This window comes from Panthera pardus, unplaced genomic scaffold (genome assembly GCF_024362965.1).
Source record: "Panthera pardus isolate Hobbes unplaced genomic scaffold, ASM2436296v1 HiC_scaffold_11, whole genome shotgun sequence".
Classification (NCBI taxonomy): Eukaryota; Metazoa; Chordata; class Mammalia; order Carnivora; family Felidae; genus Panthera; species Panthera pardus.
Window position 1 is genome coordinate 76,616,769 of NW_026526666.1, and position 15,760 is coordinate 76,632,528.

A 15,760-nucleotide genomic window follows, 5' to 3' on the forward strand; every position below is an offset into this window, starting at 1 on the left:
TGGAAAATAAACCAGAATGAAAGCAGTAAAGAATACTGCAACTTCTTAAACCAGTTAAACATATTTAAAGTAGCTTATACGTAGTAAAAGCATCATTAAATGCTGCTTATTACTACCTAGATGCTAATTTTTAAGGCATAGCTAGAGGCATTTTTCCTAACTTAAAAAATAGGTTGCAATTTCATTATAGACAAGTATGATCCAAGAGAAAATAGAATAAATAGGATAGAGCAATCCTTTATTTTTAGACACTTTCACAAAGAAGTTTTCAGCAAATGGACTTTCCGGCGGAGAAGAGAAAACATGAAAATCAGCCTGCAGCCATCAGCAGCAGCTCTGCTCAGGGCCTAGGGTCCTCCTTGCCCAAGTGGTGAGGCGGGGGTGTGTACTTCCCTTCCTTTATCAGTTTATCCCGCTGCCTCCTGATGTCACTCAGACGTTTCATCTGTCAAAGGAAAGAAGTATTTAAACTAGGGGGAAATGCACACCATAAAGTTGAGGGCTAGAGAAAGAGACTGAAAATTGGTTTCATTTTTAAAACATGGAAGCTTTTCATCTTAGAGAGCCTTGGAGATGAAACCCTTCTTTAAAGAAATAACTTGAAATCACTTCCCAAGCGTTAACCAAATTTCTGGTGTGAATAATAATATCTCCTTTAAAAATAATTAAAATGTTCCTGTTGGATACAGGAATACAGGTATTTACAAAAACAATAATAAAACGCAGATCACAAATCTAAGAGGCATATTTGTGCATACTTAAATCCTTAAAATATTGAAAGATGAGATCAGCTCACAGCTGATACACTCCTGACCTATGTGAAATTGGTACTGCTGCTGGTGACTGTTCACTGGGTGTGAATGAAGCAGAAATAGCCGATACGAGGTTTCTCGTTACCACACCGAAATAAAGATCTGATACGTTCTCGCTAATAGTCACTACCAAGCCCTGAGTTCTGCCTCTTCCTCTCAGGTAGGACACTGGTTGCTTCCTAACCAAAGAAAGCCATGCTATACAAGACCGTATAAAAGCTGTAATTCACATGGATTCTTTGACACAGAAAATACACTCACTGATCCTGACTGCATTACTCCCCTGCTCAAAACCCAATGGCTTCTCATCTTACTGAGAAAACAGCTGAATCTTTCCTTATAATGCCTTACTAGGCCTACCTCTGACCTTATGTCTTAATGCTTTCCCTCACTCTCGCTGCTCCAGCTCAGGGACCTTTGCACTTGCTCTTTCCTCTAATCGGAATATTCTTCCCTCACATCCACATGGCTCACTTTCTTGAAGTCTCAAAGGTCTCGTATCATTGAGGTCTTCTGTGACCACCCTCTTCCAAAGAGCATCCACTTAGGTCCCACAGTGTTTTCTTTCTTTCTACCTTTATCTTCCCCACTGTACTGATCAACACCTGACACTATTGTTGTTGTTTTTTTTAACTTGTTTGTTAATTTTCTGACACCCCATATAAGCTCCTTTAGAGCAGGAACTTTTTGCTGTTTTGCTTATCGTATATTCCTAGCACCTACAATAGTGCTTCAATAAATAATTTTTTGGTAAGTTTTCACAAAGGTATGAAAAATTAGTATATTCAGTTAAAGACTCCATTAACCTTAAAGAATCAGTCAGGGTTTAACTTCAGCAGAAATAACTCTAGGTGTCCTAAATACTGACATAAACATTAGCATTTTGGGGGGACAAAACATGAGACTCTTAAATACAGAGAACAAACAGAGTTGCTGGAAGGGCTGTGGGTGGGGGGATGGGCTAAATGGGGAAGGGGCATTAAGGAGGATACTTGTTGGGATGAGCATTGGGTGTTACATGTAGGGGATGAATCACTGGATTCTACTTGTGAAATCATTATTGCACTGTATGCTAACTAACTTGGATGTAAATGAAAAAGTAATAATAATAACAAATAAAGAAACAGAAATAAATTTAAAAACAAAAAAATTAGCATTTTAAAAAGATTGCATTTGTTTTTTAATTCCGGTATAGTTAACAAAAAGACTGTATTCTTTTTTTTTTTTTTTAATGTTTATTTATTCTTGAGACAGAGACAGAGCGTAAATAGGGGAGGGGCAGAGGGAGAGGGAGACACAGAATCTGAAACAGGCTCCAGGCTCTAAGCTGTCAGCACAGAGCCCGACGCGGTGCTCGAACCCACGAACCGTGAGATCATGACCTGAGCTGAAGTCAAGACGCTTAACTGACTGAGCCACCCAGGCGCCCCAAAAGACTGTATTCTTAACATTTCTGTATTAAAAAACCTCTCAACAGAAGACTAGTCATGATTGAGCTATCACAACAACTAATGTCCAACCTTTCTCTGAGCATAACAACTTAGTGTTGTGGATGCAAGCACAGGCTCTGGAGCCAGCATTGCCAGGTTCAAATCCCAGTTCCACCACTTACCAGCTATATGACCTTAGGCAATGACCTTGATTTTTTGGTCTTGCCCCAAGTTTTTAATTGTATAGTGGAAAAATTATAGTAATGTATCTCACAGAATTATTGTGTGAAATAAATCCACTATTACACACTAAGAACTTAGCATAGTGCTTGATTCTAATTCCCTGATTCACTAGCATCTTCACTTAGGGCTAAGTATTTAGTCGTTTAGGGTGACATCTAAAATAGTAATGGATCTATTTACAAATTCATAGGATGAGTAAGTGACCTGAGAGCAACTCTTTAATATCTCCAGATAAGGAAACCAAGACCAAAAAGGGAAGTGACTTGCCCAAAGTCACAAAACTAGTGATGGCAGAACCAGTATCAAAACCCAGCTCTCAGGGCTCCTGGGTGGCTCAGTTGGTTAAGCATCTGAACTGATTTTGGCTCAGGTCATGATCTCACAGTTTGTGAGATCGAGCCCCACAGGAAGCTCCATGCTGTTATCTCCTTGCTGGTTGGGATTCTCGCTCTCCCTCTCTCTAGCTCTCTCAAAATAGATAAATAAACATTAAAAAAAGAAAAAAGAGATTAAAAAAACAAAAACAAAAACAACCCAGTTCTCCTAACTCTCAATCCAATGTTCTTCCACCTCACCACACTGCCTTCTTTTGGTGTAAACTTTACATGTAGAGTAGTCTTAATCTGAGCAATGAATAACTGGGGCCCACAAGAAGAGAAGTTAAGACATATTGTGAACTAAACAGCTGGTAGGTGGCTAACCACGACCCATTCACTGTCCCTCAGTAATATTACAATATCACTCATTTAATCATCGATATCCCCACAGTGAGCAATACAAAATTAATACCTGATACCCTCTAATTCCTTCCAAGTTTGGAATAGCAAGTGTTAGAAGATAGGAAATTAAAATTTTTTTGATACAGACTTTAACTAAAAATCTAAACCGCCTTCCTGAACTCCAAGGAGTTGGGAGTCATAAAAACGTTTCTAGGGCGCCTGGGTGGCGCAGTCGGTTAAGCGTCCGACTTCAGCCAGGTCACGATCTCGCGGTCTGTGAGTTCGAGCCCCGCGTCAGGCTCTGGGCTGATGGCTCGGAGCCTGGAGCCTGTTTCTGATTCTGTGTCTCCCTCTCTCTCTGCCCCTCCCCCGTTCATGCTCTGTCTCTCTCTGTCCCAAAAATAAATAAAAATAAAAACGTTTCTATTTGTTTTATCTGGAGCACAGAAATAGGCAAAATAACAGGCCACACCCAAAGATTTCTTCTCTAAGGGAGAATAGAGGCCTATATGTGATGGAGCTCATGCAACTCTTGAGGAGGTAGACATCATGCTGTCAACATCCTTTCCCCCTGCCTCTTTGGTCAGACTCACCTAAAGCAATCTCATTAACACCTCCATCTTGCCCAGAGTAGAAATTAATCCAGAGATTCTTATATCACATTCAGTGTAACAGACCTGTAGGGTTTTACCTTCTTCTCCAATGAGGGTTCAATGCATTTGAAACATTTTCATCCAGAGATGTTCACGGACAAACAACCAAGGCTGGTTGATAACTTCTGCTTTATAACCTACTGCAAAAATGGGAATACGTACACACGTGCGATTTCTACCCTGGTGGCTACAGGAGGGTACAATGCTAAGGAAAACATGTCAGAAGACGAGGAAGAACCCTGAGGAACAAGAGACACCCCCCCTCAGATCGGAAGGCAATTAACTTCCTTGACATGGTACCTACACAGAGAAAGTGTTTTCACCACAAAAGTTTTGCCAATTCACAACGACCAATTAAACACACTTAAAGGTAGCCCCAAGAAACAAAGAAATAATTCACATCCCGTTTCCACCACTCCTCACCGTTTTCTGCCGAAGCAGACATTCTACGAAATCATCATATTCTATCTTGCACTCTTTCTCTGCACGGATACCACCAATTCCATGCGCACATTCTATCCATTCTTTTTCAAAAGCATGGCATCGACCTGGAATCTTGTGAGGCTGCTCAGCACTTTGGATTGTCATCCACTGATCTAAGTTAAGGCCCAGCCTTTTCTGCACATCAAAGAAAGGCATGGCTGAAATGGAAGATAAAAAAGAAAGAATGCCATAAAAGTGCAACCAAATGAGAAATTTCTAGGAAAAATGAGAGAGTTAATTATGACAAATATCCCTTTAGAAAGCTATGTTACACTATTCTCCCAACATAGTCTCATTAATTTTTTTCATTTGACAGGTTCTTCCAGTTTATAGTAGATGAGCAATATCTTTGTTTTCATAAAACTCGGGGGAAAAAAACCACTAGAACTAAAAAGCAATGCATAAAAATCAACTCTGTATTGATAAGGTCATTTTAATCAAAAAGAGTGTTTATGTTTTGACTCAAGAATCCCAATTCTTTAAGACAGGTCTGAAGAAATTGGAAATTAGCTGAAAAAGAACAAAAAAGCCCAAGCACAAAAACGTCTTTTTTTTTTTTTTTTTTACATTTTTCTATCTGTAGCAACTGAGATGACAATTCTGTGACATCATCCTGAATCTGATGTCCCTCATCTGTGTTCACACAGCATCTCAACTTTCCATAAGAGTACTTTACTTTTCATGCCCCTGTAATGGATTATTAACTTGAATGTCTCCCATATTGCAAAATGAGAGCTGTGAGGGCAGGGATCAAGCAGGGGCTCAGTAACTGTTGAAAAAAAATGAAATTCAAACAACTTAAGTGTGCAACAGGGAAATGGATAATTAAATCTAGTAAGTACCCGCTTATTAGAATATGACAGACAACAGGAAAAACGGATAATATACACAGAACATATATTTTAATGTTAAATGATAAAGGGTCTACGGTGTCAAAGAAAAACTGCAAAAGATTGGAAGGAAGCACAAAAAATGCCAATAAAGATTTACGGGTGAATTTCAATTTTATGTTTCCTATCCATTCTTTCATTCTATCCAGTACCGTTCCAGATAGTGGAATGGGGGTAAAGCAACAGCTGCAACGTAAGCACTAGATTGGAGACACGAAAGGAACTGGGAACCCAAAGAACAAGAGGGTAAGAGCTGGAAGGAGGAAGCACCAACTCTGCCTAGGAGACTGGAAAATGCCTTTAAGATGGGTTGAGTTTTGCCAAGTGAAGGTCAGTGGACAGAGTATTCCAGTAAGGCACAGCACGAGTTACAGCCGGAGGTGTTGGGTATGCCCTGGGGGACACCGAGCACCCAGGAGTGGCTGAAGCGCGGAGCTCAGAGCGCATGTCGGGACGAAGAACGAAAAGGCGCTGGAGGGTGGCGCGGCCGTTATCACTCAGGACCTTGAAAATCAGGGTAAGGTGGGTGGACTTAGGGTTAAGAAACAGAAGGCCAAAGCATTAGTCCGGCAGAAATCCGAGAGAAACGCGGTCTACAGACTTCGGTGACCCTGCCTGTGGGCGTAGGGGCCTGGGAACGCAGAAAACACGTTCAGAGTTCGGGCCTGGGACAACACACACCCAGGAAAGCAAGAGGAAATTCGTTTAAGAAATCTCAGAATAAATCTCTTTGCCTAAACTACCCGCAGACAAACGCAGCACCTACCGTCCCGCTGCGATGCCCTTGTCTCCTCGCTGACCGCCGCTACCGGATGAGCTGAGAGCGACGCAGAGGCCTGCCGCAAAGGACGCCCGCAGTGCGACTCTTGCAGCGCGACTGCGAGGCCCGACCTTCTCTCTGCAGTTGCGCCCGGAAACCATAGAAACCAAGCCCCTGGGTCTGCGCCTGCGCGGTCGTGGGCCTCAGCCTCTGATGATACGGACCAGGCATAAAGTGACCCTCTCTAGATGACCGCTTTAGACACTGCCTGGCGGTTAGTGTGTTCCTGCTGCCTGCTCAGCCCTGTGACTAACACCCTCACGACAGCTCGGATTGGTGAGGGACTTGACCAAGGCCACAGTAGAGAAAAAGCAGTGCCTTCCCTACCCCCATCCCCGCCGGTAGTAGTTAAGGCCTTGAGCTGTGGATTAACGCTGGGTGGATTCAAATTCTAGCTTCACCATTTCGGTGCGACTCTAAGAAAGTGCCTTAACCTTGCAGTGCCTCAGTTTTCTTATCTTAAGATAAAAATACCTTGGGGAGCCTGGTCCTCAGTCGGTAAAGCAAAAGACTGCGTCTCAGGTCATGATCTTACAGTTAACGAGTTCCAGTCCTGCGTCTGTCCTGACAGCTCAGAGCCTGAAGCCTGCTTCGGATTCTCTCTCTCTCTCTCTCTCTCTCTCTCTCTCTGCCGCTCCCCACTCACACTTTGTCTCTCTCTGTCTCAAATAAATAAATAAATAAACATTAAAGGTCAGCCCTTAAAAAAAAAAAAATATATATATATATATATCATCTTAAAAGATAAAAGTACCTACAGCCTAGGGTTCCTTTGGGGATTGAGTTAAGTGTAAAACAATGAGGCGGTTCCAGGCACATGGAAAGCTCCCCAAGGTAATCACAGTTCTTTGTTATTTTGTTTTTAGTTTTTATTTAAAATCACGGTTCCTTAATATCTCAATTTCTAAAGTCTGCAGATTCGGGGTGCCTGGGTGGCTCAGTGGGTTGAGCGTCTGACTTCAGCTCAGGTCATGATCTCGCAGTTCGTGAGTTCCAGCTCGGCGTTGGGCTCTGTGCTGATAGCTCAGAGCCTGGAGCCTGCTTCAGATTCTGTGTCTCCCTTTCTCTGCCCCTTCCCCGCTCATGCTCTGTCTCCTTCTGTGTCTCAAAAATGAATAAACGTTAAAAAAATTTTTTTAAAAATTAAAAATAAATAAAAGTTTGCAGATCCAAGAAAGTGAAAGAGACCGTGCCCCTCCTGTGTTTCAGAACATCCAGTGGCTCTCTGATTACAGCAGGGCCTTGGAAATGGTGTGTGTGATATGATACACCAGGTGGGAGGGAAGAAAATACTCAAATACTTTTTTAATCTAATCATTTTAATTTCTATTTTTTAATATACTTATTACATAAACTCCATGCCTGAAGTGGGAGTCATGACTCTGAGATCAAGAGTCCCAATGCTCCATCAACTAAGACAGCCAGATGCCCCTTTAATTTCTATTTTTTGATGTTAATCTTTATAAAGTACATAACATTACTGCAGTTGTACATATAAGTAACTTAAAAAATAAGTGTTTGAGGTTTGGGCTGAATATTTATTCTCATTTTAAGTGATGTGCTTTCAAAAACATTTAAAGAAGTCAAGCCTTCCACCCTTCCCAGCCTCGTTGTCCAAAATCCTCTGCCTAATCCCCCACCCAAGAGCTTGCTGTTCCATTGTATTCTTGGAAAAGTCCTGCCACCCAGTCTCTGATTTTTCCCCCTTTTCCCCTGGAATGACACTATTCCCACCCTGTCTCCATTTCTACATACCAAATTCTTGCTCTGCTTCAGGATTTTGGCATAAGTTTTTCCCCAAAACAGGTGAACTGCCTCCAAGTCCCAGGAGTACCCACTCTAGAGAAAATTCCTAAAGTCTCACAACTTAATTGGTTTCTTTCAAGAATTCCAATTCTCCCTCTGCTCCCCCTAGCCCATCAGATATATATCCCCCCCCCCCAACTGAGATCAGAGTTTCAGTTCAACTGGAATCTCCTGAGCACCTAACGCATGTCCAGCAGAATACTGGAAGATTATGGAATTAATCATTCGTGGCCCTTTCCCAGAAAATAGTGGAGATAGCAAGATGCTACTGATAGCCACCCCACTTTCCACTTCTTCCATTTTCTTGTTTATATTGGTGGCATCTTCCTGGTCATTCAGACAGGAAACTCTGAAGTTGTATTTTGCCTTTTCCTCAACTTTCATCCAATCTTTCATTAATTACTGGCCGTGAATTCAAATACTTCAACAGGTTGCCAATTCATTTCTTCCTCTCTGCCTTGCAGCTCCTCACTTCGATCTGTTTTGCACTGAATGTTTCTAAAATACTAATTTCATTGTATCACTCCTCAGATACCAGGCAGGATTAGTACAAAGATGGGTCACTCAAATACCTCCAAGGCCAAACAAAAGTGCACTATAAGGAAATAAAAACAGAAGCACCATAGTAAATGGCAACTGGTATTTGGCTTCAGTTTGACTGATGGAAGGAGTGGTGTGGAATGTGACGAACTGAAGAGGGTCTGTCCTGTCTGAAGGCAGCTGCAGCTACTCTGCTCCATCCTATAGCTGTTGAAAATATCAGGGCTCCAAATTGTCAAATCTTCAACTTTTTCAAGAGAAGCCAGAAATCTTTTATTGTTTAAATGTGAAACCTACCACTTTCTTGTTAAGTTTATTTATATATTTTGAGAGAGAGAGAGAGAGAAAGAGAGTGGGGATGGGAAGACAGAGAGGGAGAGAGAGAATCCAAAGCAGGCTCTGTACTGTCAGCGTGGAGCCCACTGCCGGGCCCAAACTCATGAACTGTGAAATCATGACCTGAGCCGAAATCAAGTGTTGGACGTTTAACTAACTGAGCCACCCAGGTGCCCTGGAAACCTACCACTTTTATTTATTTTTAAATGTTTATTTATTCTGAGAGAGACAGAAAGTGCTCATGTGCTAGCAGGGAAGGGGCAAAGAGAGAGGGAGCGAGAATTGCAAGCCGTCTCCCCACTGTCAGTGCAAAGCCTGTCTCCGGGCTCAATCCCACAAATTGTGAATTCACGACCTAAGTGGAAATCAAGAGTTAGACGCTTAACCGACTGAGCCACCCAGGCGCACTGAAACCTACCACTTTTAAACTGCAGGGCAACTAATTTTTTTAAGTGCTGGGGCCAAACGAGACCCACATTGGAAATGGCTTGATGTGCCAGATTTCAACCCATGGATAGAGGGAAATTTGAAGGTGGGGAAAAAAATTTACTTGGAACTCTGATGGTTTTTTACATCCAGCCTTTCTCCCTTCTTACCCACTCTCCTTATTGCTGCCAGTTGCTTTTCTAAAACTCAGAATTGATCGTTCAAAGATACTTCCTGAGCTCATATCATATACTGTGGGCCTTATTGAGTTCTTGGGACTAAGACACAGAATGATGTAGCAAGTGATAAAGATGGACAAAACAAGGGAGAATGCGAAGTACGGGGACATTCATACTGCTTGGGTTGTGTGTGAGGTGTAATTGTATTCAAGAAAATGTTCAAATTACTGGGTTTGGCATTCAAGATCCCTCGATGATTTCTTCCCATTTCTAAATCCTCAGGTACAATTGCTTTTCAACCTCCTCGTATTCTCAGCCATCTAGAATTGCTCTTTCTTCCAAACCTCGTAGGAGCAGTTTCTTCTGCCTGGAACAATTCCACCAGCTCGCTGCCACCTACCCACTGCCTCCCAGGTGAATGCCTAATCTGCCCAGACCATTTAGCGAACATTTTCTTTCTTTTTTTAAGTGTTTTTTTTTTTTCTTTTTTTTTAAGAGAGAGAGAGAGTGGGAGAGTGCGGGCGAGAGAGGGGCAGAGAGAGAGAGAGAGAGAGAGAGAGAGAGAGAGAGGGAGACACAGAATCTGAAGAAGACTCCAGGCTCTGAAATGTCAGCACAGAGCCCGATGTGTGGGTCTCGAACTTAGGAACCATGAGATCATGACTTGAACTGAAGCCGGCCACCCAGGAGCCCCTCCAGCGTTTTCTGGTGAAAGCTTCCCGAATTCCTCAGGCATTTACTAGGACTTTCTTGAAGTCCCGCTAGCCCTGTAGACTTCCATTGCAGATAACTGTTGACTGTTTATACGCCGGCCCCCTGCACTGGACCACGCATATACCTCTGTAACAGCACCGCGCGCGCAAGGGTGCCTGTGACAGGTCTTCCTGTATACACGGCATACATTGGAAAACTACAACTCCCAGAAATCCCACGCCAGAACTGAGCCTGCGCCGTTGCTATGGTGAGTACGCGCGCCCTCCAGGATTCTTTCGCTTTAGGTTGTAAGTGACGTAGTTTTCTCTGTAGGGGTCCGTGGTCGCTTCTGTTAGGTGCTTGGTTTTCCTTCCCTTTAACTTGCTCTGCGGATTCTGTTTCGGGAAAGTGTCATTTTAGGACGACGTCAAAGAACTTTATGTGCAGAAGCCTCAGCAGTCCAGTTCTTCCATTTGGTGTTCCGGAAGCCGAGGCGCAGAGACCCAGTGAAATACGACTAGGCGTTCGCCGGGGCGATCACGGCTATTTGTTCTGACCTAGTAGAGCCTTGCTCCCAATTTCATCGCATGAGAATGGCCTGATGACCTAATCTAAGCCCCCGGTATCACCCCTTAGTCATAATCCGAGAAAAGCTTTATCACTACTCTCCGAATATTGGGAACTACATTGGGAACTTCAGGCCTGTATCTGATACCACTGCTACATTTGGGGAAGACGGTCGGGAAACGTTCCCCCACCCTCACCCTGAAGCCCCCAGCTATGTGATAGATACAAAAGCGCCAATACACAGAGGCTTGCTGGCTTAGTGGGTGGAGCATGTGACTCGATCTGGGCATTGTGAGTTCAAGTCCAACCTTGGGTGTAGCGATTACTACAAAAAATAAAGCGTAGGATGGCTTGGAATATACTGGAAACCAGAGGGATCATTTAGAACTAAAAATGAATGTGTGGACTGAGGGTGGAGAAGATACCAAATTGAAGATGCAACAGGACCAGGAACTAATGAAGCATAACTTTTAAGTGGGAAGGCTGTGCCAGGTTCATGGTGATAGGTGTAACTTAATACTGGCAAACATTCCATCACTAGAATTAACTCCCCTCATTCGGACACGTAAAGCTGCCCCTTTACTTTAGGTTTCCCAAGTGGTATGATTGCATGAAGAAACCACACTGTTAAGGCCAATGGCAGTAGTCTACTGTACCTGACGTATTTATCATCGTAAGTTAACACACTGGAGGGGTGCATTGCTGGGTCATTTGGTAGAACAGGAGACTCTTGTTCTGAGGGTCATAACTTCAACCCCCACATAGGACACAGAGCAGACTTAAAATAAAAATAAATGAACACACTGGAGTCTGGTTTTATAGACCAATACAGATTTATTAGTGAGTCAGCCTTCCTGAGTACAGATCAGGGTAAACTACCTGGAGGGAACCTGCCAGGGCAGCTGAGTAGTCTTCCCCAGGAAACACCCTGATCTCTCTGTCCAGATGCACAGACACTTATGAAAGCAAGTTTTATCACATTTCTTCCCATAGACTGTGAGCTTTTCTAGGGTAAGGACTACATCTCTCGTAATCCTGGCTGCAGAGACAGAACCTACCAAAGGCTTAAAATTACTTGATCTGAGAGTCAAAGAAGAGTTTCAGGTAGTGTGCTGATTGACTGGAAAAGGGAAGGAGCAGCCACATGATTTAGTCACTCATCATTTAAGAGCCAAGAATAAAGCACCTGGCTGGCTCTTACTCTCAGGGTTGTGAATCCAACACCCACACTGGGTGTGGAGATAACTTAAAAATAAAAAATAAATCTTAAAGAAAAAAGCCACGAACAGAGAGAGGAGCTCAAGGTGCTGATAACTGCTCAATATAGTGAAAGAGTCATGTAGACACATAAATGCATTATACAGCTTTATAAAGGCATAAAATGAAGTGCTGAAATGAAGTACTATGTAAGAGTACACCTCCTTATAACTTCCTTACAATCCAACTTAGGCACCTAGTTACTCACATTACCGTTTTATTTCTTTGAACACTTTATTATTTTATTATTTTTTTTTAAACGTTTATTTATTTTTGAGAGAGAGGGGTGGGAAGGGGTAGAGACAGGAAGACAGAGAATCCGAAGCAGGCTATGTGCTGTGAGCACAGAGCCCAATGTGGGGCTCAAACCCACAAACTGAGATCATGACATGAGCTGAAATCAAGAGTTGGCCACTTAACCAACTGAGCCACCCAGGCACCCCTAAACACTTTTAAATCTTGGATTAATTTGTTTTACTAGTTTGCCTGTTTTACCTCATAAGAATATAAGCACAAGAGCAGGAACCTTGTCTGTCCAGCTCAGTGGTATATTCCTGGTGCCCAGAACAGTACTTGCCAAATAGTAGGTGCTCAATTAACATTTATCAAATGAACAGGTAACTCTGCCTTGAAGAAGGGGGCAGAAAGACAACTGCCACTTGAGTGGGTAATTGTCAAGTAAGAAGGGCTTTAATTCCAGGCAATGGAACGGGAGCACCATTAAAAATGACAGACTGAGTTGGTGCAGGGGACATTTTCAGGAAAATTTCTCAATAATCCATGTAAAGTGCTTTTACGAGATAGATTTAAGAGAATCTATGCAAACAAAAAAAACCCACAGCAGCAGTTATGGAACTGGGCTGGATTAGCTAAGCGAGGGGCAAAGACAAGCCAAACCAAAAGAAAAAGGATCTTTTCAAAGTCTGTCTCTGTGAAGAGGGAAAATGAGACCAGACAGATCCTTCATAAGGATCATGCTCTTTTTAAGTTTATATATTCATTTTGACAGAGAGAGAGAGAGAGAGAGAGAGAGAGAGAGAGAGAGAGAGAGAGAACAGGCATGCAAGCATGAGAGGGGCAGAGAGAGAATCCCAAGCAGGCTCTGCACTGTCAGTGCAGACCTCAATGTGGGGCTCAAACTCATGAATCATGAGATTGATCACGACCTGAGCCGAAATCAAATGCTTAACCAACCAAGCCACCCAGGCACCCCAGGACCATGCTCTTCTTAGCCAGGCAAAACCAGAGCCATGTTTAATCATCCTTCCCAATCAATGTATAGGCCTTTGTTATCTCTAGACCAAAAAAAGGCTCTTTAACTGGTCAACCTGTTCTCTAGTTTGGTATTTGCCCTTCTGTCTTATATTTACTCCTGAATTAGTTTCCCCCAAACTCTCCAGATTCCCACAGATTAACAGCTAAATGCCTACTAGTCAAAACCCTTCATTATCTAGCCCCTACTACCTAGCTTCAAGCTCTCTTCCTGGGATCTACAAGTTTTCTACTTCGACTAAACAAGAATGTCCTCACTGCATACCACCATGAGTTCCCACCACCCAGCCTTTGCTCATTTCAAGCCCCCAATTCCTATTTTTGCCTGAGCTTTATTCATCTTTTGAAAACTTGCTCCAGCTCTACCTTCCCAAATGAAAACTTCTCTGATCCCTATTACTTAGAACCATCTCTTCCTTTCCTTAGTCCATTATCTGTACCATTCACACAACACTTAGCAACTTTTACCTTGCCTTACATTCCTTGCTAGACTCTGACTCTCGGAGGTCAAGATCCGAATGCCTAAGTCATTTATGTATATTAATTCCATACCAGGTATTGTGGATACAAGACCGACTAGGGCTACTTACAAAACCTGTTGGTCTTTAAAAACTCAAATATCTGCCCTTCACAAATAAAGAACTTAGAAGACAACAGTAATGCTTGCCGAAGGATTGGAAAAACACTCAAAGCCAGTATAAACATGTCTTTCCCTACTTATCTTCCATTAACATGAAGGCATGTTGGGTACCAAGCTACATTAAGCACCTTCACCAAAGCTCTGATGAGACGAAAAACACAGGAACTTGCACTTCCAGAAATTGAGCATCAGGAAGTTTGAATCAGCCTATTGCTAAGACCAACTAAAAAGCAACTGAAATATAAAAATTATTTTCTTAGAAGCATAAAAAAGGCTAACTAGGTAATAAAGAATTACTGAGCCAAAATCTGAAAACCCAGAAAGCTTACAACTCAAAGCTGTGCTTTCTATTAAGGCATCTGTTAATCTGGAAGATGCCCCTGGATACCTGCACTGTACTTTCAGAAGCCTCATGGACTGAAGGGGACAAAAATCAAAACCTAAGACCAGCTAAAGGTGGGAACCCCCATCACAGACTGGGATTTCAAAGTATTACACTTTTAAGATACAGGTGAAACAAAAGTAAATCAGTCTTCACACTGACTTGAGACCTGGTTGTGTGCCATCTGGATGATCTAGGGAACCTCCAGCTTTCAGTATGAATTAAGGTTTGGTAATATTCCCAGGTAAAGGCAACCAGAAATCCTTCTAGAGGTAGATGCCTCATCCTTATCCTGTTTATTCCTATAATTAATTGTTCAAATATAGTATTCAGCTCATAGAGAACCTGGCACATGTAGAGACAAGACACTATGAGCAACAATCAGTAAAAACAAGAGACCATTAAGACTTCAGTTACTTAAATTTTAGACAAATTTAGGTAATTTTCCAATCCTCCCTACAATGAAGTGCTAATTATTTGCAAGTATCATTTGGGGTGAGTAGCTGGAGATTTTTCCCTAAGTAAACGTGCTTTCTTCCTGAAGGTGTCAACATTATTCAAGGTCCAGTTTAACTGTACCTGTAGACTATAGCATTCTCTGAAGCCATTTTCAAGGAAATAATCACTAGGGCAGCAATCAAGTCACTGTTCCTTAAGAACAACACTTAACAATTTTTAAACCTATGCTATCTTCTGATAAACATCAAATTCCTACACCCACATTTGTATCTCAATTTCAAAATTAACTATGCTAAAAATAAAAGTCATCCTAAGCATCCACCCCCAATAGCATGTTCCCTGTCCCCATCTTTGAGAATCCTTGCTTTGAAAACTTCATTAGCTTTTTCTGTTAAGATATTCACTTTAGCAATCATTTGTAAGCAGAGACTTTTTTTTAAAAAAATCATGCCACAACCTGAGGTGTAACTCCCCTAGAGATAACAAATTAAGGCACTGGTCCACCAATCCATGATGCACCAAGTTTGCCTTGTTTGTGAGCTTTTCAAATGTGTATCAGTGCTACAGTTGCAAGGGCCCGCAAACTTTTTTGTGAAGAGCCAGAGAAAGTATTTTCAACTCTGTGGCCCATACTGTTTCTGGAGTTGCAAACTGTGAAAAGCAGCCACAGATGCAAACAAATAGGTGTGGCAGTATTTCAGTAAAACTTTATTCACAAAAACAGGCCTTAGTTTGCTGACCCCTGCTATAGTGAATAACAAAATACAGATTCACCGCAAGGCATTACTGAATTCATTTGTCATTCATCTTTTATTGTTTTCTTAGTCAAACACTTAAAAGTACAAATTCTAATTAGAGAATGTGATATTTTGAGGTTAACAAAGGGCTATTTATTCATACTGGAAAGTTGAGAATTGCTGCTGCAGAAAGGAAGGTTTGGCCTTCAGATCTGATGAAGACCACTGTAAAGAAACCTGCTATTAACAGTTTCAAATGCATATTTTGTGTCCCAGGCTGTGGCTACTTTCTTCACATGGGCTATTTAATTTAGTCTCGCATTTGAAAACAAAACCCAATGATGTACATACAATTAACCCTCATTTTGCAGACAAGAAAACTATGGCTCACAAAGTTCAGTAGCTTGGCAAGGCTG

At 42.1% G+C, this 15,760-nt stretch overlaps 1 protein-coding gene and 1 long non-coding RNA gene across 2 annotated transcripts; one reads left to right on the top strand and one right to left on the bottom strand.

Annotated features, from left to right (window-relative positions):
- Positions 1 to 221: 221 nt before the first annotated feature.
- On the bottom strand, positions 222 to 6,128 carry NDUFS5 (NADH:ubiquinone oxidoreductase subunit S5). Its single transcript, XM_019430215.2, has 3 exons — positions 5,997 to 6,128; positions 4,281 to 4,498; positions 222 to 445 (listed from the first exon to the last, which is right to left on the bottom strand). Exons 2-3 carry the CDS (start codon positions 4,494 to 4,496, stop codon positions 341 to 343), a joined length of 321 nt encoding a protein of 106 aa, XP_019285760.1. The 5' UTR covers positions 4,497 to 4,498; positions 5,997 to 6,128; the 3' UTR covers positions 222 to 340.
- A 3,975-nt stretch (positions 6,129 to 10,103) lies between these two features.
- Positions 10,104 to 14,309, top strand: LOC109255474 (uncharacterized). Its single transcript, XR_002075251.2, has 2 exons — positions 10,104 to 10,298; positions 14,122 to 14,309. It is a non-coding gene; the product is annotated as an uncharacterized LOC109255474 (long non-coding RNA).
- The last annotated feature ends 1,451 nt before the right edge of the window (positions 14,310 to 15,760 follow it).